The sequence below is a fragment of the Channa argus genome, chromosome 3, assembly GCF_033026475.1.
Source record: "Channa argus isolate prfri chromosome 3, Channa argus male v1.0, whole genome shotgun sequence".
Lineage (NCBI taxonomy): Eukaryota > Metazoa > Chordata > Actinopteri > Anabantiformes > Channidae > Channa > Channa argus.
Window position 1 is genome coordinate 11,693,608 of NC_090199.1, and position 23,778 is coordinate 11,717,385.

The following is a 23,778-nucleotide window of genomic DNA, read 5'->3' on the forward strand; positions in this document are numbered from 1 at the left end:
GAGCAACATACAAATGTCGTCAGTGGAAAGACAATACAGAATACAAAAACTTAAACAAAAGTATCAAAATCGCATTTGGTTTAACTTTACAAATAAAGCAGGAGTTTCCTCCTGAAATCGAGAACGTGCAGTATAAATGACCGTAACACACTCATGTACCACACTGGAATGTAATTAAGTATTTAGTTACTTTCCACCACAGACTGTGGACCTGTGGTTTCACTTTCAACCTCTCTTTATGTTTTTTCTTTCTTTTTTTCCATCGGTGGTGTGTTTGTCCTGTGAAGTCTGGAGTTTTTACACACCTAGTTGCCCCTAATTCTGAATCTTCTTTTAGTGTTGCAGTATGTTTTAGGTCAACCTGGATCGCCCCACCCTCCCTCCCTCCCTCCTCTCAGCTGCATCCTGTCCTCGCATCCCTCCTCCTCCTCCTGTTTTTCTTTCTCACGCAGGCTGCGGTGGACTCGGGGGCTTTTCTCTGTCTCCGAGCTTCGATTTTGTTCTTTCCGGGACTCTCAAGGTCAAGCCGGGGATCATGACTTTTCTCTGACCACCATGCGACAAACAGCGCTGTTCTAACACGGCTCGTCCCCGCTCCGGGAAGTCATCCTCCTCCCCCACCACCACCACCACCGCCGCTGCTGCTGCTGCACTCCACCGGCTCCTCCTCAGGGAAAACCGCCACCACCTGCCGACGCGTCTCGCACCATATGACCGTCACAAAGGTGAGTTCGCCTCAGTCTACATGTCCTGCAGCATCTCGTTTTGTGGGCGCGTATCGTCGCCGCAGGACAAACGGATTGTCCTGCTCAGTGTCCCAGGGCCAGGCAGTGAACTTGCAGCGTGGCTGCAGCTCTGCCATGCGGCTCCAGCCTCCAGTGATCAAGCACGAAAACACAACTTAGCTTCAGCTTATACGTGTGGGTGGGTGGGGCAGTAGTTTGGGGATATAGAAAGTTTTTATTTGTTGTCTGTGAACTGCATATTTAACGTTTTATGCCACATGCAGTCACAAGAAAAAGTTGTGCTGGTAATTTCCTGGTTTTCTGCATAAATTGGTCATAAAATGTGATCTGAGGAGAAATATCTACAAAACAATATTTCTTATCTGATAACACAGTCAGGATCTTAAATTTCTTTATTGAACACACCCCTTAAACACACAAAGTGATGGTGGAAAAAAGTGATAGTGACAGTATTTTAATAACTGGTTGAACCACTTTTGGCAGCAAAAACTTCAGATGTTTCCTGTCGCTTTGGATTGTGGACATGTTCAGGAGGAATTTTGGGCCAGTCTTCCGTACAGAACTGCTTCACATCAGCTCTATTCTTAAAACGTCTGGCTCTTTCCACAGCATCTCTATTAGGGTTAAGCTCTGGGCTCTGACTGGGGGATTTTTAAAAGGTGGTTGTTGCGTCTCCGAAGCCATTCTGTAGTAGATGTACTTCGATGTTTAGGGTAACTGTCCTGCTGCATCACCCATCTCTTTCTGAGCTCCAGCTTGTAGACAGCCGCCCTGATGTTGTTCTGTAGGATACCTTGATAAACTCCACAGTGGTAAGCAGTCCAGGTCCAGAGGCACCAAAGCAGCTCCCAATCATGATGCTCTCTACACTGTACCTTCACTGTTGGGATGATACTTTCTCATTGGTTCATAGTTTTTCCCAAACAACGTTCATTTCTTTCCACAAGACATTTTCCTCTGTGTGGTTCTGCCATAGATATTATGACTCATGAATTGAGATGCCAACCAACTCTAATAATTTCATCAGGTCTTTAGTTGTTACTTTTTTACCTCACTGATTATTCTGCTTTATGCCTTTGGACTGATCTTTGCCGGGTGCGCACGTGTATGGAGAGTAGCCACAGTACCAAACACATATAGACACAGACAAATCCAGTTAAACATAATATGTCTGTCATGGCTATGACTCTGATCTGTGAGCCCTGCCCTAAGTGACCACCCCTCTCTCTCTCTCTCTACCTCCCTGCTGCTCTGCCTGATCAGTTATAACCCAACTCACCTGTTGCCTCCCCTTTATATGCCCTGCTCATCTACTCCTCTCTGTCAGACGTGTTCCTGTCTCCCGTGAGCTGCTCTGCCGAGCTTCACCTGTTGCATCGAAGATCTGTCGTTCTGTTTTTGCCTGGCTTCTGGCCCCGAGTTTCCCCACAAAACCTTCTCCCTTGTTCCCCAAAGATCTCTAGTAATAAGAGACTTTACATTGAATGTAGCCCAGTTGTGAATTAATGGTATTATACTCTGAGTTGTTACTTTCTGTTTTCTGTCTGCAGACCGTCTCAGTTCCTTTAGTACCACCGTAAGCACCCTGTCACCCAGTAATATCTCTACATCCACAGACATATTACTCACCTTTTGCTTCTCTCCTAGATCTCCATGCTGTCACCTGTTTTTCCCTGGTTCCCTCTGCAATACACACCTTTTCTCCCTGCCACGCCACCTGCTTCACTAGCTCATTTTAATATCAATAAATAATGAATTACTGTCTTCACACTGCCTTATTTACCCTGTCTTATTTTCTGGGTCCTGATAAGTCTGATATTGTCTAACTGTGGTACGATGAATATATGAAGTCTTTGAGATTGCTCTTCACAGCTACATGCAACTCAACAACAACTTTTGCAAGGCACGACTCACATCAGCTGATGCTGTATGTGAATAGCACACTGACACTGTTTGAGCTGTTTTAGAAGTACGTAGCTGTAAACCACACCTCCATTCTCATTTATCGATTGGACTCCAGGTTTGCTAAGATCATCCTCTCTGATGTTTAGTGACATCAGCAGCCTGGTGTTACCATTGCTTTTTCCATCATCACTTTGTATGTTTAATGGGTGTGTTCAATAAGACATGAAAAATCATGACTGTTTATCAGCTTAGAAATGCATGATATGCATGACTTTGGCAAAGATTAGATCACTTTTCATAATCAATTTATGCAGAAAACCAGGATTTTGCATTCACATTGTTGTCTGGAGTATAAAGTATATCAGTAACAAAAATAATTGTCAGTCATATTCTTGCCCCATTAGCTACAGTATCTTCCAGAACATGCTGTGTTGTCCCCGTGCAGTTAATCCGTCAAACTCTTCACTGGTTATAAGTGAAATCCATTATTTTGCTCTGTGGGTGGCTGTATTCTGTCCCGCCACCGGTTCACCAGATGGTTCGGACCTATTGTTTTTACTCACTTTTGTCTGGATGGACGTAAACAAACATAAGACAAAAGAAAAAAGCAGTTTGAGAGCTCAGTGTTTAATGGCCCCAGTCTAACGCTCACCGCATGTTGAGCAATGGGAGAAATTCAGGCCTTTATGCCAACTGGCTCTTCTACTGTGGTCTGGTCTGGTACAGTACATCACTCCCACAGGGGAAGAGTTTGAACTCAAGCACAGTTTACCATCGGGCCACCCAGTAAATCAGTGCCACTGGCTAGATATTGATTTTGCGATAATATGACTCTATGTGACTATATGACTTTTACAAAACTCTCCTGTACAAATGAATGTTTCAAGCAAGTTTGACTCTTAACTGACAAAATAATAGAGTTTTAGCAGGCTACATGTCACTCAACTTCTGCTTCTTTTCTAGTTCTCTGTACATATATTGGAAATATTTAGGTTTTACTATTTATTTTTTTTTTAGAGAAATTTTCTTCAGTGATATTTTCTAACCCCAAAATGTGAAACAACATAAATCAATGTCAAGAAATAACGACAGCAAGAGCATGGAAAATACACTTTTATTACAGAGCACTGTCCTTGTTTCCAGCACAAATTCTTAAAAAGCATTTTATTTTGTTATAAGGTCACCATAATAAAAAATAAATAAAAAAATACTTTGTTGAAGTTTTGAACATCGCCAACACATATAGAATATGTGTTTTATTGAGAGCTGGAAGGGAATTAGCTTAGCTTATCATAAAAACTGGAAGCAGCTGCAAACAGCTGGTCTAAAGTTCACTGGAGTTCAAAAACACACCCACACCTTTATTCCAGTTTATGCTAAGCGAATTTCCTCCCAGCTGTGGTTGAATTTGAAGTCTGTTTCCTTTAAATTTGAAGTATAGGCTTTGAATTTAGAATGTATTTTAATTTTTAATACGAATTAGTAGAATGTTTTGTACACAGCTGATTTTACTGTTGCGGAAAACACACTTATTTTAAGGAGATCAGTCTGTCTGTTTATATAGCAGTTACCTCTATATATAAAGAAAAACAGCTGAGCACCTTAGTATGAAATGGTTTGCCTATTGGGAAAAAAAAAAGCTGGAAGCAGAGGGACAGAGCCTGGCTCTCGGTAACAAATTGCAAAATAAATCAATGTAATGGATTATATTGAACAAGCTTTGTAATTCTTGACATTATGACATGGTATAACTGACAACATTTTGCTAGTGTTTATTGATTAACACATCTGAAATCTTCAGTAATAAGTGAGACGGGAAGTGTCAAACACACAGAGATTACTGAATAAATTCTCAAAATGATGTAGTATTCTCACAATGGTAAAAATCGAATGTTTACCAATTGTCGCGTCTGCATTATCTCGTGAGGTCTGTTACTACACACTAGCTTTGCTGTGGTTTAATGCAAATGAATGCAGGTTGTAAAACAGAAATAATCTGCGTGACATACTCAGCCACCTGAATAGTCTCTCTGACTGTACTAGGCAGTAATGTGTTAAGAACAAGCAGGACAACACTGTGACTTTTGATGTTGTGTGTAGTGAGGAGGTGAGGAGATGAGTACGCCTGTCATCCACCTAATGGGCCAACTCCTGCCAAACCAGGCATTAGACTAATGAGTTTGAGATGCATCTTGTCCTGTGGGAAACAGAAAACTCCTGGCTAAAAATAAACTGAGGCAGAAAAGAAACCAAAACACATCTTGACAGTCTAAGACATTTTTTAAATGAGTAGTGTGTGGAATTTAAAGAGACTGTTTCCTCTGTTCAATTCGTCTCTGTGTGTAAAGAAGTCAGTCCTACACTTTCATGTTGGGCCATAAAACTCTGCCCTGTATCTCTGGCATGTTATCACACATAGCTGAGATTCTCCCACTTTGTCCATCCTGTGCCTTGTGCAGTTTGCTATGTCGAAACTCAGGTCTCCAAAAACACAAGACTCTATTGTTTTACTACTGAGCTATACATTTCTGTCAGTTTATCTTGGACTGTACCACACTCTGTGACCCTTTGCAGAAGCAGTAATTAGGGTTCACTTCAAATTTCCAAGCTTATACACCGAGGTAATGCTGGTTACCGATGCCAAAGTCCGAACCTCTGCAATGAATTGAGGGCGTGCTTTTGAGCAAATACGCACTTGAACCACAAGGCTAGAAATTCCCTTCATGCCGAATGTATCTTTATGACACTGTTGTATAACAGGAGGTATAATCTGTATCCAAGACAAACATTATGCTTTATTTACCACTGAACCTGTTGATATTTGCTTTAAGACTGCACTGTGAACTTAATTAGTCTTTAATAAGGAAGGTGTGCGGCACTAAGGCTAAAAAGATTTTGAAATGGAAATGTCTGATGTTTTGTTAAGTGCTTAATGAGACGCTATATTTGTTTGTGTGCTTAGTAGCCCATCTGGACCTTTTGTTTGTGTTATGTGATCTTAGTCCTAAAAGCACTTGGTAAAAATGGAAATTTGATTATCTACATTTTGATAATAACTGGGAATGCTTTGTCTTGTCATGAAGATAACAATTAAATTCTGATATTTTATTTAGTATATTGATCTAGAATGTTGCAGCCTTATGTGATATTTGTGTATCTTGACTTCAGTGCAAATGTTTTAAAAGAAATAGCCGATAAGGAAAAGTACAGATGTTCATGCAGCTTTGCTCTTCAGTTTCTGGTGTTGAATCTGTCATTTGTAGCTTTTTAATATATCATTAGATGAAAAAACCCATTATACTGTGATAGGTTGGACTGTTTGTGTGTGTGTGCTCGTGTGTGTGTGTGCAGGATATTACAACATCTTTGATTACCTTAAAGTAGCGTAACAAATATTTGGTGTTGATTCGTTTTCATCTTCTTGCTGTGGCTCATTGGATGGTGGGTCTTGTCCAGACTCGACCACTGTTGAATGTACAATGTTTCTACATCAATCTAGACACTTGTGGTCCTCAGAGAATCTGATTTTAGTGGTAGTGGTTTTCTGATTTGTCCTTTACAAGTGTGCATGTGGCTCACACCAAACTGCAGGCAAAGAATCCATCAGAGTGGAGCGGTGCCACAACGGAAACTAACATAATGTACAATATAGTTTAAATAAGTGGGACAATTTGCGCTGTAAAAGGAAGCTGCCTTCCTCTCTGTTACGCTAAAAATGTTCAGCCATTCTCCCATAATATGTCAGGGGATGAGGAGAAATCTGATTACTGATCTGCTCTTTGTATACAGGATGCAAATTTGCAGTAAGCAGGTTAATACAGTGCATGTGAACCCATTCCCCTCATCACAACCCTGTTTATTTGAGTAGCATGCGCTGGCTGAATCAGACTCAACTCTACTCACCTTCAGTTGGTTTTCATCTGGGAACAGTTGTGGATAGTACCTGGTATGTGGTACTTTTTTGGATATTACCTCCTACAAGCGAGTCAAACACTGCAGACTACTAATTGGTCAGTCGTGCAACCACATTCCTCTTGTTGTCCAAACTCTGAGTATTTCTCAAGCATCTCCTGATTTTTTTTTCTGCCTCTTCTGAATAAAAATTCATCTCCTTGCTGTGACAACCTTATACATAAAGACAAGAACAGAATTCCTCAAATATCCTCCATTGTTCAATTGTAAGTCATGTTGGAAAAGCAGTTTCATGTATGGTTGCCATGACAATGAGCTACATTGAGAGGGTATTATATCTTCAGGAAACTTGTTTCCTCTACAGCTGCTGAAATCTGTGTGTCACCCATTCCTGGCAAGCCTTATGCAAGATTTGATCACTGATTTAGTAATGAGCTAAAAACAGCCTTAGGTGAATGAGATCAGCTCACGTTCTCAGTTTCTTCACCCAGCAGTGTGCACTGAGGTGGTGCTGGTGGAGGTGGCTGATGTTGCCACTAAACCACTGAATGCCTCATACATGACTATACCTCCAGAACAAAGACCCCAGGGGCCTTTGACTCCTGTGGTTTGCTCTTCACTAAATCTAATAAAGGCCGGGCCCTTTGCTCAGCAGGGGCTGAGGTAACGTCATGGGGTCTGTGCCTTTTTACATTTAATCCCATTGTCAATGAAATTACTACTGTATGCTGACTCCTACCGTCTTATTCAGGAGCTTTAAAAGGGCTTAATTTGATTGGAACCTGTTAAGTAATACTTATTTTGTGATGTTTTAATGTCGTTTCCTTGTTGTTCTGGAGTTAAAACGGTATTTGTTGAATTACTTGGATGTTCCTTTTAAAGCTCGATATACGCTCTGTTCATCAAAACGAGCACAGAAAGCCACAGCAAGCACATGTTTGCTGTATGAATATTGTGTGGCCTTTAATCGTAGTCAGCAAACCCATTAAACAGTGATGCATCTAGTGGTGTAACCAGGTACCACAGACTTGTACAGTTTCTGTAAACTACATACAAGTTAAAGGTGCATTTATTCTATTTAACTATTAACACAGTTAATTAGACTCCAGTTGCATTTATAATCTTTTTTTGCAACGTGATAAATATGTACCTGTACACTGTAGACAGGTGAGGACAGATTGACTTGATTATTGTGAGTCATTGTTCACACTCTGATCCAGTAGGCAAATGTTGCAAGTAATTTATCATTTTGTGTTGTAATCACATGGATTTATATATATAAAAAAAAGGGATATTTGTATATATGGGGATCTTTGTTTTATGTAATACTTAAGGCTCAGGCCCAGCTGCTAAACTGATTCAACTCTGTCACATTTACTGTAAATGCACATGCTTTATGAAACAATCTGCTGGTGGATAAATACTGTACTTGTCCTGACAATGGTTTGGAAATCCTGAATTATGTAACCAGAGAGTCTGCATGTGACTGCAGAACCTCTCACTGATTTTGTCACACACTGTGCAAGACCTTTTACACAGCAACAACTAATTACTTAAAAAAAATACATTGACAACACTTGTTTGTATTTCTGGTCTTTGCTTTTATAATTTACCAGTCACTCACATCCATTGTGGCCGCTTGTCCTGCACGTTTCTGACATGACAGCTGTCCAACTGTTCAAGGATTATCGGGTGCTGCCTCCACGTAGGACACATAGGGAGGGGATTACTTATTTAAAAAAAAAAACAAAAAAGAGCGAACGTGTGGATCTGTGCAGCGTCGAGCTCCCTGTTTTTCAGTTTTTCAGGCTGCAGTGAGGTGACGCTGTGAAGGCCACAGGACAGAGGGAGCTTCAGAGTTCCTCACAGTCCCACACTGTGAGTTAGCCCGTAATGTTTTGTTTCCATTGTATTTGTATGAAAATGAAAAATGATACATAATAATATATTGATATAGAAAGAAATTTGAATGTTGGTTCACTCTGTACACTGCGAATATTCGTAATGTGTCATTGCTAATGTATGATATTACAGGCAAAGCTGTAGGTAAACGCTCTGTGTTGTCTATTAAACATTTCCTATTAAACATATCCATACGGTTTTCCTCCCACAGCCTGAAGACATGCAGCTTAGGTTAACTGGTGGCTCCAAATTACCTGAATGTGAAGGGGGCAGAGAGGTGTGGTCCACCCTGGACAGGTGTGAATGTGAGTGTGAATGGTTGTCTGTCTGTCAATGTCTCTCTGTTATTCCTGAAATAGACTGGTGACCTGTCCAGAGTGTACCCTGCCTCTCGCCCCATGACAGCTGGGATAGCACCCCCACACACACACACACACAATAAGTGACCCAACACAGGATAAGCAGTTACAGGATGGACATAGTTACTGGACATGTGTGCATAATAGAGTGGAGGAAATAAGAGGTTGATCCAGGTCTTCACCCATGAAAGTCAAAAATCCTGCTTTGCCCGTGTCTCTGAATCTTAAAATTAGTGCATGTAATGTAACTACAGGACAAATGAAAAAGAAAAAGGTATAAATTATGGAGATCGATGAACATGATCGTGTAATTGTTCTCATACATTACAACAGAGCAAATTTAATTTGTGAACCTTTGTTATGAGATATGAATGTTTGAAACACATTTTTAACTTTCTCTGATGGTCAGCTCTATGATGTTCTCTTAGGTCTAAACTGGCAAAAGCATCAAGATTTTATCAGGATTTGTCTGTTTCTTCTAACTTGTTTATCTAATATGACACACAGGAGGATGTGTTTGTTAAAGTAGCAGTTAAGGTAGCAGTCTGTCTGCACTCCTGTTGTTTCTAGTCGGAGGGTTTTAATCGTGAAGCAGATGGGTCAGCACAGTCTTGATTTATTATTCATGAAGTGAAGTAGTTGGCCGCCTCCACTGATGTGCGTGTTTGTTCGCCATATTGATCACGGAGGCCTGAAGCAGCCCTAATGGTTGTTGCTCATGGAAAATGCTGTCAGATTAAATGTAGCTCTGCTCTCCGACACGGCAAGTGGCAAATGTGTGCATTTGTTTAGCAGACTGATAAGTGCTGTATTTTAAACGCTGTTTATTAGGTTTTATAAGTTGAATACAAATATGTGATATGTGCAAGATATTCAATAGTTTCAGCTCATTGTTTATGGCACAAGAAATTCCTTTTTGTATTTTTAGTTTTCCCAACATTGCGGGTATGGGGAAGGTGCATTTCAGGTGCCAACTGAAAGAAATTGTGCAAAATTCTTGGTCCTCAGTGGTTAAACCTCTTATCTTATACCACATGTACCGTAGGTTGTCTAAAAAAAGTCAAGGTACTACTACACAGTGTACTCCTTTTGTTGCATTTTCAAGCCAAGTGCATTATTACCTGGTATGAGATGTCACGGACAAACATTAGCAAACTGCACACTGTGTATCGTGTATCACAGCACGTTAATGCACTTAGCTAATGGTGTGATCTGATTAGCAGTGGCCTCCATCAGGCTGTTAAGTGGCTGTGCACTGCAGCAGTACGGCACCCATGTTTATAGAGGAAGGCTGGGCCTATAGGCAAGCTAATCCCGCTGAGTCACAGAAAATGAAACTCACCTTGACTACAGTTACTATAGATAGGATGGATGGGAGGCCCTTTTGCTTCAGAGGTGCAATGACACTATATTATTGTGTTCGGTTTTCTCTGAGGGACAAGGTCATTGTCTTTCCTGAATTATTGATCATCCTTCAGTCATTTTGCCCTTTGATATCAACATGAATAGAAGTAAAACATTCTAGATATAAAACATTTTTATTCTTCAAGCCTCTCAATTTTTCTAATTTTAGAACATCAACCCTCATCTTGTGCTGTTGCAAATTTTGCTCTGTTCTTTGTTCTGTTTCATTAATAGTTTTGACTTTGTCGGGAGCTTCTCCTGCAAAGGCCATTGACTCCCAGCCAACCTGGCTTTGGTGGAATTAATACAAACTAGCAGAAGCCCCCCTGGAAGATATGACTTGAAACACACCTTGCGCTGCAGTTGCAATGTGACATGATCCATAATTCTGATTACTTTTAAGTTTATTTTTTAACCAGGCAGATTTGCATACACTTGAGGTGTTGGCCGTTTAAGTACTTTGTGACCAATTCTAATTGACTTGTTTCTGTTGGATAAACAGGCACTGAACCATTTTATGTGCCCCAGTTTCACAAGAACAAAAAAAAAAACTAACACTAGAGTTCTACAAAGTAGTCAGACCTCAGACACATAGGCAGATTGTGTGCGTGGAGACTGTACTTTAAATGACTTGTAGGTGCATTAATAACTTTACTACAGACATATTTGGTACCATCAGATTCCCGAGAGGCTGTTGCACCTCTCAACATACCACTGGATAATTGTGGGAGCTCCATGTTTGCTGCAGGACATAAGTAAACCAACCTTTATCAAAGTTAATTACAATCTTGTCACAAAATCTGAAAAACCTGATTTGCCATGAAATAAAGCTGTAAAGCAGAGCATGTGGTGGTTTTATCCATATCCATAAACTGATGTCTGCAGTCTAAAAACATGTACGGTGCATCCAGATTCAAAGCGCTTAACTTTTTCCACATTTTCTTATGTTACAGCCTTAGTCCTAAATGGATCAAATTCATTATTTTCCTCAAAATTCTACAAACAATACCCCATAATGGCAATGTGAAAGAAGTTTGTTTAAAAAATTGTTTAAAAATAAAAAATGGAAAAAAAAATCTCATGTATACTTTCTGGATGCACTGTGTCTTCTTTGTCTGACTGATATTTCAGAGATGGTCTGAGCTCGCTCTATTTGTATGTGATGATGTGATGGTAGAACACAAATCAACAAAAGGAAAACACTTTCAATATTGCTAAGGGCACAAACATTCACCATATGTGGAGCTGTCAGTTTTGCTCTGTGTGATGTGATCATTATGTGTGTTGTGCAATATAACCTCAACCTCGTGAGGCTGGACCCTCTTTCTCTAAGTCAAGGAAATTGATTTGTTTTCCAGCGTATCAAACCCAGCCAAAGGTTTGTTGTACTGCGGATGCCAGACTCTTGTATGAGCGTGCTTGTCTGGAGCGTTGCATTCTTTAGGTATATAATCATCAGAGTTATGCATGAAAACTGAGAGAGGTGCACATAGGTGTTTTAATATATCACACGTTTAACTTGTATGTGATTGTCGATCTCTAAACCGAGACCTGTGCGTTTTATCTGAGGTGAATCCAGGAATTGTTGGCTGTACAAAGTATGATTCAGTTGCCAACGCTGATGTAAGCAGGTAAATAAGGCTGTGAGATGATTGAATGGGAATGGTTTCACACAGCTGTTTGAGTGATTCAGACGTGAAGTATGAGCTGCACTGCACAGGCATGCTACTATGTATCGCATAACATTAAGACTACTAGTACTATGAGCACTATGAGTACTATTAACAGTCGTACATGTTTCATATGCACGAGAAAATGTGATGAACTGTGACTCTTCATTTCGATTGGCACATGAGAGCATCTTTAGAAGCGCTGCTTGTATCTCTTTCTACCTTTGATCAGCCTGAATAAAGTCACAAACTAGCCGATCACGTTCCGTCTCCTGCACAGTTTGATTTACTGTTTGATAAACGAGCTTGATAAGCGAACAGTTGCTCGGGTTAAGGCTTGTGCAGGCAAAGGTAACTGATCACTATGATTAGTCACCTGTTGGCCTGTTGGGGCACATGCATCGATGATGAGCTTATCTCAAATTATTCTTGTCATATTGTGTTAGAGTGGATTTTTACCTGAGCGTCTTTTTTGTTTACACAGGGTTTTCTTTTCAGTCTTGTTGCAGAGGTGTAATGGCTGTGTGAAGGACGGCACAGGTTGCCACTATAGGTAAAAAATAGACCAATGTCCCGTTTTGGATTTATCTCATGAATGTGTTCGCTGCTTGATGCCCTTTGGTTTTTTTACAATATACATCTTTTGCCTAATGTAGTGTTTTGCTCTCTTGCTTGTACAGTGTGTGTTGTACACTAAGCTAATTTAGACCTATTCTAACTGTAGGCAAACTTCATCACTGCTGAATAGTATGCTGACATTCCGTGTATCTAAAACTATTTTTCTCCTTCAGGCACCTGTGTTGTCCAACAAAGGACGTGTTAATTCAAATAAGCTGCACATACACTGGTATGACTTTACTGACTCGCCTGCGTGACAGCTTAAAGAATTCTGTTTCCTGTGAGTTTCAGCAGGTGTGGCTCATCATTTGCAGAGTAAAGCAGCAAAACCAGAACGCAAAGCAACATGCAAATTTATGGTAAACTGCAAAAGCTTGACCTTGCTTTACTTGTGTACGATGCTCAGCTCAGGACTCCCAGAAAGTATCGTACTAACTGATGCAAAGGAGCTCGAATTCATGGAAGGTGTCACCCTACTAAACATAAATTTGCTTTCTCGTTGACTCGTGCAAATTAATATGTCTTTAATGGAGGTTTCTGTGTACATTGGACTAGAGCTTTTTCATTTATTGACTGCACCTGTCCAGTTAAGTATTTGCTTTAATGCACTGTTTGCTCAGCGGGTGATCATTTAAAGCCCAGAGTAAAAACACTCAGGTCTGATATAAAAAGCTCAAACCTCACTGCAACAATTTAGGCACCAAACTAAAGTGTGGGAATGACATTGAAACCAGGTGTCTTGCAGTCAAAACACAGTCAGACGGCTAATCAGCAATGACAAAGTAAGAATTGAAGGTCACCGTCGCTCTGCAATTTCAAACACTTTGCCTATTTTCTCACAGCAGCTTAGCTGTCAGTCTGGTGTCGCTGTTGTGAGCTCTTTTAGCTTTTGGGATTCATGCCCTGTCTTTACTGATATTTACCACAATTAAAATGCTAAGGTTTAATTCATGGCCAAGAGCTGAATGAAGGGAAACACAGTACGCAACAAGAAGTGGAGCCTCAGCTGCCAGGGAGCATCATAAATCAGAGCTGTCTGTCAGCTTTGATAATAGCAGGGGATGGTGACATTGGCAGATTACTCCTGACTGGTTCATATCTTTGGCAGAGAGATACTGTTTTCAACATAGACGTCTGTGCTACATTTGCTCAGATTCCACCTTTAAGTCCTCGGGTTTATGGCCATTTTCAGGTGAAGTAAGGGTGGTCAGTCAGTTCTGTTCTGCAGAGCAGTTCAGTTCAGCTTTGAAGAAGTGAATATAAATAGTCGTCGTCTATTGATAAAGGTTTAGTTACTCTGTGTTCTGGCTGATAAAAACGATCCAAACAGACTCCTCTGCCAAACACCAGACTTTGATGAGCTAATTTTTACCTTCCTGTCTTCAACAGTTTGTTTGTCCAGGCTCTTATCTCAGAGACTGTGTGTGATTGTTGGACTTTGTTGTCTGTTTGGTGGAGATGAGTTTGTCACCAACTTTAACAGTAGTTAATACGTGTGTGTCTGCATCTCATGTCAGTGCATTTTCACAAGCACTAAGTACAATTTTGAGTTTGTGCTTTGGGTGTTTACAGTTTCCATTTATTAATACTACATTATGCTTTTTGTCTAATATAATGCTTCGCTACATTGTGACAAATAACTTTGTAGATCACGTTGTTACATAAAAAAGTGATCATCTTCTAAAATATGATGCATTACAATAGACTAAAGGGACAAATAGTGTACAAAGTTGTTACCTCAATCTGACTAAACATTAAATATTTGCTCACACAATATTTATCAATAAAAGAAAATCTAAAATAAAGATGACATCTTAAACTGGGCTTTTGAATTGGAATATATTTGTCTTTTTTTTAATGCTTGTCAAAAATGTTATCCATTACTTTTTTATTATTTAAAGGGATTTTTGCAATTCATTTTCTGTTGAATGAAGGCCTATTTCTGCAACTGGGGGGGAAAAATCAAGATAATTAAAATAAAGAGAAGTGAACGTGAAGAAGATATACAGGCAAAATGTATAACAATGGTAAATGTGTTGTTATGCACAATAACAATAATCAGATTAACATTGAGAACAGCACTGTACCATGAGGGTAACTCCTCTGTTTGGAGTTTGTGTGCTCCCCCTTTTTAGGGTAACGGGTGCGTTCCCCGTTAATGTGAATGGCTATGGCCCCTTGACTGGTGACCTGTACTCGGTGTACCCCACCTCCTGCCTAGTGACAGCTATGATCTGCTCAAGCACCTCCACAATACAGCAGATAGACGGACAGATGGGCGGATGTTAAACTTTACTAGGTTTTACTGACTGAAATCAGTGTATTGAAATTCAAAGTTTTACAGTTACAGGCACGGGAAGTAACGGCATTAAGGGTGCTTCAGCGTTCCTAAAGTGCTGCACGCTGCCTCCAAGTGGCTGGAAACCTAGAGCCACTAATTCATGATTAAATGAAATCTTAAATTTAACACAAGGATAAAATGAGCATTAATTGAATCTAAAATAGATGCTACAGCATTGAATAAAAGCCAAGGCAGTGGTATCTAACCACTGCAGTTGCAGGAAAAATCATGATTGTCTCATTGCTTGTACAGCCAAGCGTGCAGGGCAGGCCCGTTTGTGCCATAATAACAATTGATCAGGCCGTTAGCTACAGCCCTGTTGGATCGTGTGAATACTAGCTTTCAGCAACCAGCTTTTTTCATCCATATCGACCTCTGAGCTTAGCCTCCAGCCCTAATGTGCTGTTATGCAATGTTTCAGTTTCACTTGAAGCGATTACCACCACTGTCCAGCAGCAGCTTTGTGAACGTTTGAGTGGCTTTAATAGCAGCTTGTATTTCTGCCACATGGTCCACACCTTTATGATTTTACTTGAACGGTCGCACTTTGAGGAAGTGCCAGATGGAACTTCACAGATGACAGATAGATTGACAGGGAATGCCAGTGATCATAACATTATGTGGAAAAATAAATTTGGTGTTTGTGTTTTGGAGAACACCTGGCCAACACTCTGCAATGTCAGAATGAAAACAGCTATAAAACAGCTAATAAAAGTTTTGTTTTTAATCTACTCCAAAAAAATAAAAAATAAATAGCTGAATTAAGTGTGTTTGAGCATCTTTCACTGTTAGATCAGTGACTGTACAGAGGTGATGTGGGTAGACACATGGGTATGTCATGCAGCGACTCTCCCGGACTGGACTTGATTTGGTGATGGTGCAACGTAGTTCGTGTGTTTTAAAGGGACATTGCACCAGTGTTACTATAGAAACATTTGAAAAATGTTTTTTTCTAGGCATAGAGGTTAAACTCCTTAGGAACTAGTTATTTCCCCATGCTCATCATACTTCACTGACACAGCTTAAGACCATGAGTGATAAGATAGGAAAAAAATGAATATCTGGTGCATGTGTTCACTACAAATTCAGCAAAGACACGTCTGACAAGTAGTTAATTTGTCATTGAGCAATAGGGAGGAAGAAGATCTGTGGTTTTCCTTCCCTCCTCCTGTCTTCTGCTTCCCCCCATGACTGACTGAGAAATCCTGATTGAGCAAACATTGCGGAGGAGTAATGAGAGGGAGCGCCGCTCAAGGAAAGGGAGGGCGTGTGATTACCTGCTCGAGTCAGTCTGTCTCTTCCTCTCTCCTCCTCTTTCTTTATAGCCACCTCCCCTCTCAGTCCACACACGTATGCTCTGTCCTGCTGCTTGTTCACACACGCTTTCAGCTTCATGCTGCACACACACACTTACACCTTCTCCCCCGATTGTTTGTGTTGTGTGGACAAAAAGCTTCCTTGGGACTTTGCTCGGACAGGACATTAAGATTTTGGACAGTCAGGGTGTTGCTCTGCATGTCTTTGTGTGTGTGTGTGTGTGTGTGTGTGTGTGTGTGTGTGTGTGTGTGTTTGTGTGTGGGTGTGTGAAGAAGAAGCAGCATTGATCCACCTGCTTGAGATGAAACACGAAGACTGATTTGGTTTAGATTTGTTTGGGGCTTTGGAGTTTTTTGTTTCCTGCTGTTTTTGGTCATTCAGAGACATAACTCACTCAAGGGCCTGCTTCTCATCCTCGCGCTGGGAAGGAGTCACTCGACAGGGTGAGTGCTGCTGAACCCCCAGTTTTGCTCTTTTCACACTTGTTTTTGCTCAACACAAACACTTTGTTTCCCTTCTGTGTCGCCTGGTTTTCTCTGATTTCTACCTGGAGTTTGACTCAGTGTTATCTGTCTTTTACTCCTCTGTAGAGCTCTTTGTATGGGTGTGTGTCTGTGTGTGGGAGTGCAGGAGCTCACTTTTTCCCCTGGGGATTCAGAGGCAGAAGTGTGTGTGTGTGTGCATGTGCAGGGGACAGGCTCAAGCAAGGTGAAACAAACATCTTTCCTTAAGCTGGTCCTTGGCCTCAGTCTTTTTTTGGTTTATTCCCCCCTGCACAACACTGATTTATTTTTACACTTTTAGTTAATTATCATATTAGCCACTCGTTCACTGCCATTAGCTTGGAAGTATCCTCTATTTTTTGCTGACGTGAAAAAAAAACGACTCGGTATGAAACTAAAGCTGTTCCACAACAGTGACAATGACATCATCAACCACTGTCCCCAGTCAAGTCACGTCTACCCGCAGATGGCTATTTATGGTGGCATCCACCCTTCAAAACACTACCATTCAATGAAGTATGTGGCGTGTGGTTTGAATTGGAGCATGTTAGAGATATTTTCAATAGGCTTGAGATCCTGTGCAGTGAGAATAGCACCACAATACTTACTGAATGAAAATGCAAAAAAGTTTGCACCAAATGCTTGGTCAGAGTTTCAGGCGTGTTTTCTTATTCCGATTTTTTCTTTTCTGAATAAGGGATCTTTTTAAAGACTAGACTTTATTTACACAGCACATTTTTTACGCTGATGCATTTAGCAGTTATTATATCATAACCACATTTCCACATTTCCACTCCTTTCTATAAAAAGTACTATTTTTGCATGGTTGATGCCAAATCTCAAGCTTCACATCTTTACAAATATCAGATTCTTTGATACAATGCACAGCATTACTCTTGGTGTTTGATTGTTTTAGCTTCTGTGTATGTTTCCATTAAGACTCTCTTTTTATAGGGGGATCCACAGTTTGTATGATCTTGTCTTGTTTATTATATTTGCATGATCCTCCGTGGCTAATGGACCCACAGCACAGGAAGTGTGTACTCTACTCGATGGGGAAATAATGCAAAGATCCCAAGGGCAAACCACTGAGTTACTGTAATGGGATACCTGTTGAGATGAGTTTTGTTTTTAACCTCTGAACCCTAATCTTAGCCTCCAGAGTAAACTCGCCTCACCTACAGTAGGACAAATCCCATTAAAGGTTAATTAATGTGTATTATAATTTTGGTCTTATTTTCAAATTTCTGGTAGTTTTTAATAAGAACATACAAACCCCAAGCTAATTGTTGAAATCTTTCTAAGTCAGACTGTGCAGGAAACAGACATCCTGACAGGTTGTAAATCAGTCAATTTTGGATAAAAGACTAAACAAAAAAAAACAAATGTTAAATAAAATTATTGCTCAAACTATTCATTCCACTATTTAATTTATCATACTTATTGTTGTTGTGCACGCACAGTTTTCTCGTGCAGTCAGGGGTCATTATCAGCATTTCAGGTGAGCTTTAATTTTATTTACAAATCAAGTGTTTTAGAAAACTTAAGTATAAATTATTATTTGTGTTGTCTAGTCTCTTTTGTGCTTGAAATATGCAGAGAGAAAGAAAACATCCTGATTGCTTAGCTATTAATTTGGTCATACAAATAAGGAAATGCTGCCACCAATTTCTAAATGTGGAGTGAGTAAAGTTAAAGGAAACATAATTGGCCATAAAAGCTTAATTTCTATTATTTTTTTGTCAATTCTGTGACAATACATAATGTCCCACAGTAAAGTTACAATGGATCCTTTTTTGTCCATATGTCAATTGGTTTTATTCAAATTATCCACCAGAGTTCTGTTTATGTTAATCATTAATTTACTTCTGTCTTGTTCATGAATTCAGCCCTGTAAAACACCCATGTAGAATTAAGCACTATTGCGGGCTAATCTGAATACAGAAACATGGTTGCCAGAACTTCCTGAACATGCAGTACATTAAATTATTATAAGGTGATGTAGAGTTTGGACTTTTCAGATAATGTCCAAAAACCGAAACTAAAGTCTGGCGCACAGCTTATGCACGTCATTTTTTGAGGAAACATGTTGTGGTAGAAGTCATTGCAGCATACATGCATAAAGCTAAACAGATACACACACTTATCCATGGCTATGTCTTTATTCTTTCATATTTAATACTCACCTGTGAGCTCCATAGCAGTGAGGCAGCTATTGGATTACCTGTGTGTCTGTTATCCTATTACAAGACAGAGGTAGTAAGCTGTCAACTATGTATGGTATCAGACCGTCTAAACCAGAATGTGTCTCACTCACTCAGACGCACACAATGAATGTGCATACCACCTCAGCATATCTTCACACCTGTACGTTCCTCCTCTTAAATTTCGCTTTGAGCATTTACAAAATATTGCAAATAGAGAGCGAGGAGGCAGCGCTGGTGCCTGTACTGTAGGTAGTGAGGTTTTGGATGAGGTGTTGGGTCATGAGGTCACTATTGTTAGGATTAAAAAAAAAAAGGAAAAACAGATTTATTGCTCCTCTTGCTGCTTAAGTAACCAGTATCTTGATAGCAGAAAGTAAACTTTGAACTCCCCTCCTTTTGCTAGGAGCCTTGTCAACCTGAAAGAGAGAAGGGGCTGCTAGTGTATGTGTTTCTGAATTATGCTTAAAAGGCAACCACTGGGGGGAAATGGTTGAAAGCTATAAATGCTCTATATGCGAGTAGAGACCCACACAAAATCTCGGGCTGATCAAATCAGATGCAGAATATGTCTTTCTGTAAAGTCATATCTATGTTTTCAGTTTAGTTTTATAACTCTTTTTACAACCCCCTTATTACAGTTGCTGCTGTGACTCACTGGTCATAGACTAAAATAAATATCCCACTTAGAAGGAGGACTCCATCTCCAGACATAAAGGGGTTTCAGTGAATAAAACAGATTTTTCTGCTGTCAGCGAACGTGCCTGGCTGTATTTTGATCAGCGAGAAGCCGGTGTAAAAATAGCCAAGACAGTGTTTTCGCCATCAGTTCTGCAAGGAGCCAGTACAGGCCGCCCACCATGCAGCCTGCTGTGTACCTGCTGCAAGACACAGCTGAAAGGAAGCCGCTGCTGGCCTGATTACCACTCGCTTTAGATGTGACAAGATGTCTTAGCTTTCTGCCCTGCAAGCTTCTCCCTCTGGCTTTGTAAGCCTCAGCAGAACATGACTGTTGATTATATCAATCCACACATGCTCCAGTTTGAAACAAGATGGAACTTAGTACTGAGCATTTAGTTCATTCAGTCCATGAGCAGAAATGTAAACACACCAGTTGACACATTCAGAAGGTCAAATGTTAAACAACAAAGTAGGTGACAGTTCATGTCATTCATTGAGGTCAAAAGTTCATTCCTCCTATACATTTATGGGTGTTGGCCCATTTGCAGCTACTGTTGTAGGGCAAAGCATGTTGCACTTCATTTGCAAGTAGTGATGATACTCAAGAATGTATTATGTATGGCTGTGGACTGCAGTAAAAGTACATTATTGGAGAATTCAGCATTTACATAAGTGGAATAAATTATGTAAGTGAACATGAAGAGGTGGGTTACTTAAACTGGGAAAAACTGAAAAGATCAATTGATAATTTGATCAATGCAAAACCTAAATTGTTAATTTTTCAAATAATGAATTAAGTGTGAGTGTGAATCAAAGTCTGTGCCAGCAAACAGCAATTTATTGGATAGATGGACTGATTTTGGTGATCCTTTTTTTTTTTTTCACCCCCTCTGGTGCCACCTCCAAGATTAGGTATCACACATTCCCCTACACATGGACGGACAATGAGAGTATGGGTCCCTGAGGTTAAGACCCACCTAAGACCCTTCAATACAGGACACCCAGACTGAAAGGAATATAAAACAGCTACAGCTAAGGCTGTCACATAGTTTGTATTAATTCTGTTTTTATTTTTGGTCATTGTCGGGTACTTTTTAATTTGGTTGTGCTCATGTAGTGAACATTTTATTAGTATTTTTGTTGTTTGTTAAAACAGTTATTTTACAGTGTTATTTTAAATGATTTATTGGTTGTTTCTTTATATGACTATAGTCTATTTTGTACTCTTTTGGATTTTGTTTTGAATCCTTTTACTGAGCTTAGTGACTTTTTAAACAAGAACACTGACGCGCACATCATACTAAGGAAGTGGCCTATTGGCCCAGGAGGTCAAGGTGCCTGGTCAGCCCATTTCATAATTTATTAATTCATGTTCCTCTCAGGATAAACTTTAGGATGAAACCTGAATTGATATCTAGCGCCATCATCAGGTCAAAGTTTAAACTGGTTAAATACGGTTATCTTTAAATAGAAACGGCAGAGTCAGTCCCCGGATCATCCGGGCAGCACGTTGAAGCAGACATCCTTTTGAAAGCCCACAGTACAAACCGCATAGTAGCAGCACCTGGAATGGCAGCTGTCCACAAAATCAGGACAAATTTTATCAAATGAGATAAAAAAAAAAAAAAAAAAACAACTTTTGAATTTAAAAAAATTTAAAATAGAAGCAAACTGCCAGGGGGCCAGCATAAGGCTCCTTGTCATCGTGTTGACATAAGTTGAGAGGTGGGGGAATTAACTGAGAGGCAGCATTTCCCACTTGTTCATTCCTGATACTTTGGGATTTTCCTTTTTTCTCCTTTTGTAAGTTTTCCTACTCAGTTAGTTTCCAGCCTGCACTGCTGCAGCTCAACAAACGCTGTTGTTTTCACTCCACTCGCTGTGATGTCACTCTGTTTGCATCGTGGCGGTATTTATTTAGCCACGATGCAGGAAGGAAGGCCTGCAGTTTGTCGCTTTTATGTGATGTGTAATTTCTATGAAAACAGAAGCCTTGTGCTGTTTTGTTGTCTGGCTTTGGCCTCCGTCGGGCTCTACTCGTTTGAGTCAATTTATTTGCTTTAATATCTCGTCCTTCAGTTTCCTCCAACTCTAATTCATAAGTAATGACCATGCACCAGACAAGCAGGGAGCCAGACAATGCAACAGAGCAGACATGTTGGCTGCCCAGTCCCAGTGTGCCAGAGTCATTTTTCCTCTCACAATAATGACACGTGCATCGACTGGCTGAAGGAAAATGGTTAAAGAGTCTCAGGAATTGGTTTATGTCACAGATTTTCCATTTCTTATTCAGAAACCGTAAATAAGTGACTTCTCAATTACACTTATGTCTATAAACAAATGATTTAAAATAGAATAAAACAAAGTAAAAATGCATTTAAGGGTCATATTTAGTTCAAAGAACCTACAAAACGTATACATTCCCCTTTTGAGGATGCATCAAAAGTAGGAATAGTAATTATAATTTTTTTACATATGTAAATTTCTTATCCTAGATGCTTTAAAGTAGCAACATGAAGAGAAATGTAATGTTATAATGATACTAGAAAACACTGTTACTTCTGATGTCAGAGCAGACACAATGAAATACAAACTCTGCCTGAATTATTACAGTTACACTGTGAATTTAGATCCACTAAATCGATATTTTAGGCGTTTTTTTCTCAGGACACAAATTATTCAGTTGCAACCTTCACAGTTGTTCTTCTCTGTTATTATCTGTTTGATGTTATAGATCGTCTGCCAACAAAGATTTAAGCATGCAGAAACTATTTAGTGTATAATTTTTTTGTTTTTTAGCCTTTTTAAAAAATTATATTATATTTTTGCGTGTAAAACAAAAAGATGTAAGAAATAAAGCTCTACATTAACACTTCATCGTCCAGTCGATAATTCTCTGTGACTGACCTCTCCCTCTCACCTCTCTCAGATGTCATGGCGTCCTCAGTACCGCAGCTCCAAATTCCGCCATGTGTTTGGCAAGGCGGCCACCAAGGAGAGCTGCTATGATGGCGTGCCAATCACCTGCAGCGTCCAGGACAACAACTTCTGTGCTGTCAACCCACGTTTCCTGGCCGTCATCACCGAGTGTGCCGGGGGAGGGGCCTTCCTGGTCCTTTCTGTCCATCACGTGAGTATCTGCTCTGCATTGAAGAATTTACCCACTCATGTCACAACTTTACTCCAAATGCAGGCAATGCATCCAGTCATCTGGTGCAAGTATGTCGATGCCCTGACAATTTCTCTTACTGCAAGAAAAGCAAAGTAGTAGCTTCCCATTCTGTGAATTTAGATGTTTAGGTAAGATGCGGGGAGTCACCAGAGCTCTTTCTTGGTAAAACATTTTTTACCACAGGATGAAATTCACTACTAGCTGGTTAAGGGAAGCAAAGAATCTTTTGCTTGACAATTTCCTTAAATGAATGGTCATCTAAGGTAATTTAATTTTGTGGAAAAAACGTAGTTGATTGCTCAGTAAATGAATTGTTGATTACATCTGTTATGATCTGTCTTTTTCTCCTCTGCACATCTGGAGAGGACACCTCTGCTCTCAGATTAACAGCAGCACAGCAGCAGTGGAGCCAAAATACTAAAGAAAACCTAATTTAACCTAAACTTTGCATGTGGCCTTATTTTTCCTCCTCTTTATTTTTATCTTATCTCCCCCGCCAGCCTCAGCTCAAACACGGTTCATCAAACACTCCTCCACACATTATTTATGCATATTATCACATTCACTCCTGTTATCAATAACAATAGTGATCTCTCAAATAAACTGTTCCAGGCCCTTTCAGTTATGTTCTGGAAAAAAATTATAGTTCTGCTGTATATCTGCAACCCAGAGTAATGCATCATGCTGAACACCTCTCCCTCCTTTTTCCCACTCTCCATCTGTCTTCGTCTTCAAAAACATCTCAGTGAGTTATCTCCACCCTCCTGGCATGGACAGGAACTGCATATGAGCTTAGGAATGACATAGGTCATCTTTTGACCTCACTCTTCCCCCTCTTCTTTGAAAGAAGTGAAACCCCCACATCACCACCAGCTTTACCTCCCACCTATGACTGTGTGTACAGTACAGATAAAACTTCTACTTACTGTAACTATGTGTGAGTTCGATTTGCTGCAAGCTTACATAATGATTGTAGCATTCCTTTGTTGCAAACTCACCTTACCTGCACAGTAACATAGCCTGCAGGTGTGTGTGTGTGTGTGC

The 23,778-nt window shown here is 40.0% G+C and overlaps 1 protein-coding gene across 3 annotated transcripts in view; it reads left to right on the top strand.

Moving 5' to 3' along the window:
* Window positions 1-407: 407 nt before the first annotated feature.
* The window catches only part of coro2aa (coronin 2Aa), a 32,912-nt gene continuing 9,541 nt past the window's right edge, over window positions 408-23,778 (top strand). Inside the window, exons 1-2 of one of the 3 annotated variants that reach the window (XM_067496900.1) lie at window positions 408-725; window positions 22,492-22,692. In XM_067496900.1, coding sequence (XP_067353001.1) covers window positions 711-725; window positions 22,492-22,692 — 216 coding nt within the window. In that variant the 5' untranslated portion in view covers window positions 408-710. Of the gene's footprint in view, window positions 726-8,323; window positions 8,442-16,220; window positions 16,618-22,491; window positions 22,693-23,778 lie in introns of those variants that run through there. The other 2 variants (XM_067496902.1, XM_067496901.1) reach the window with 2 other exon arrangements.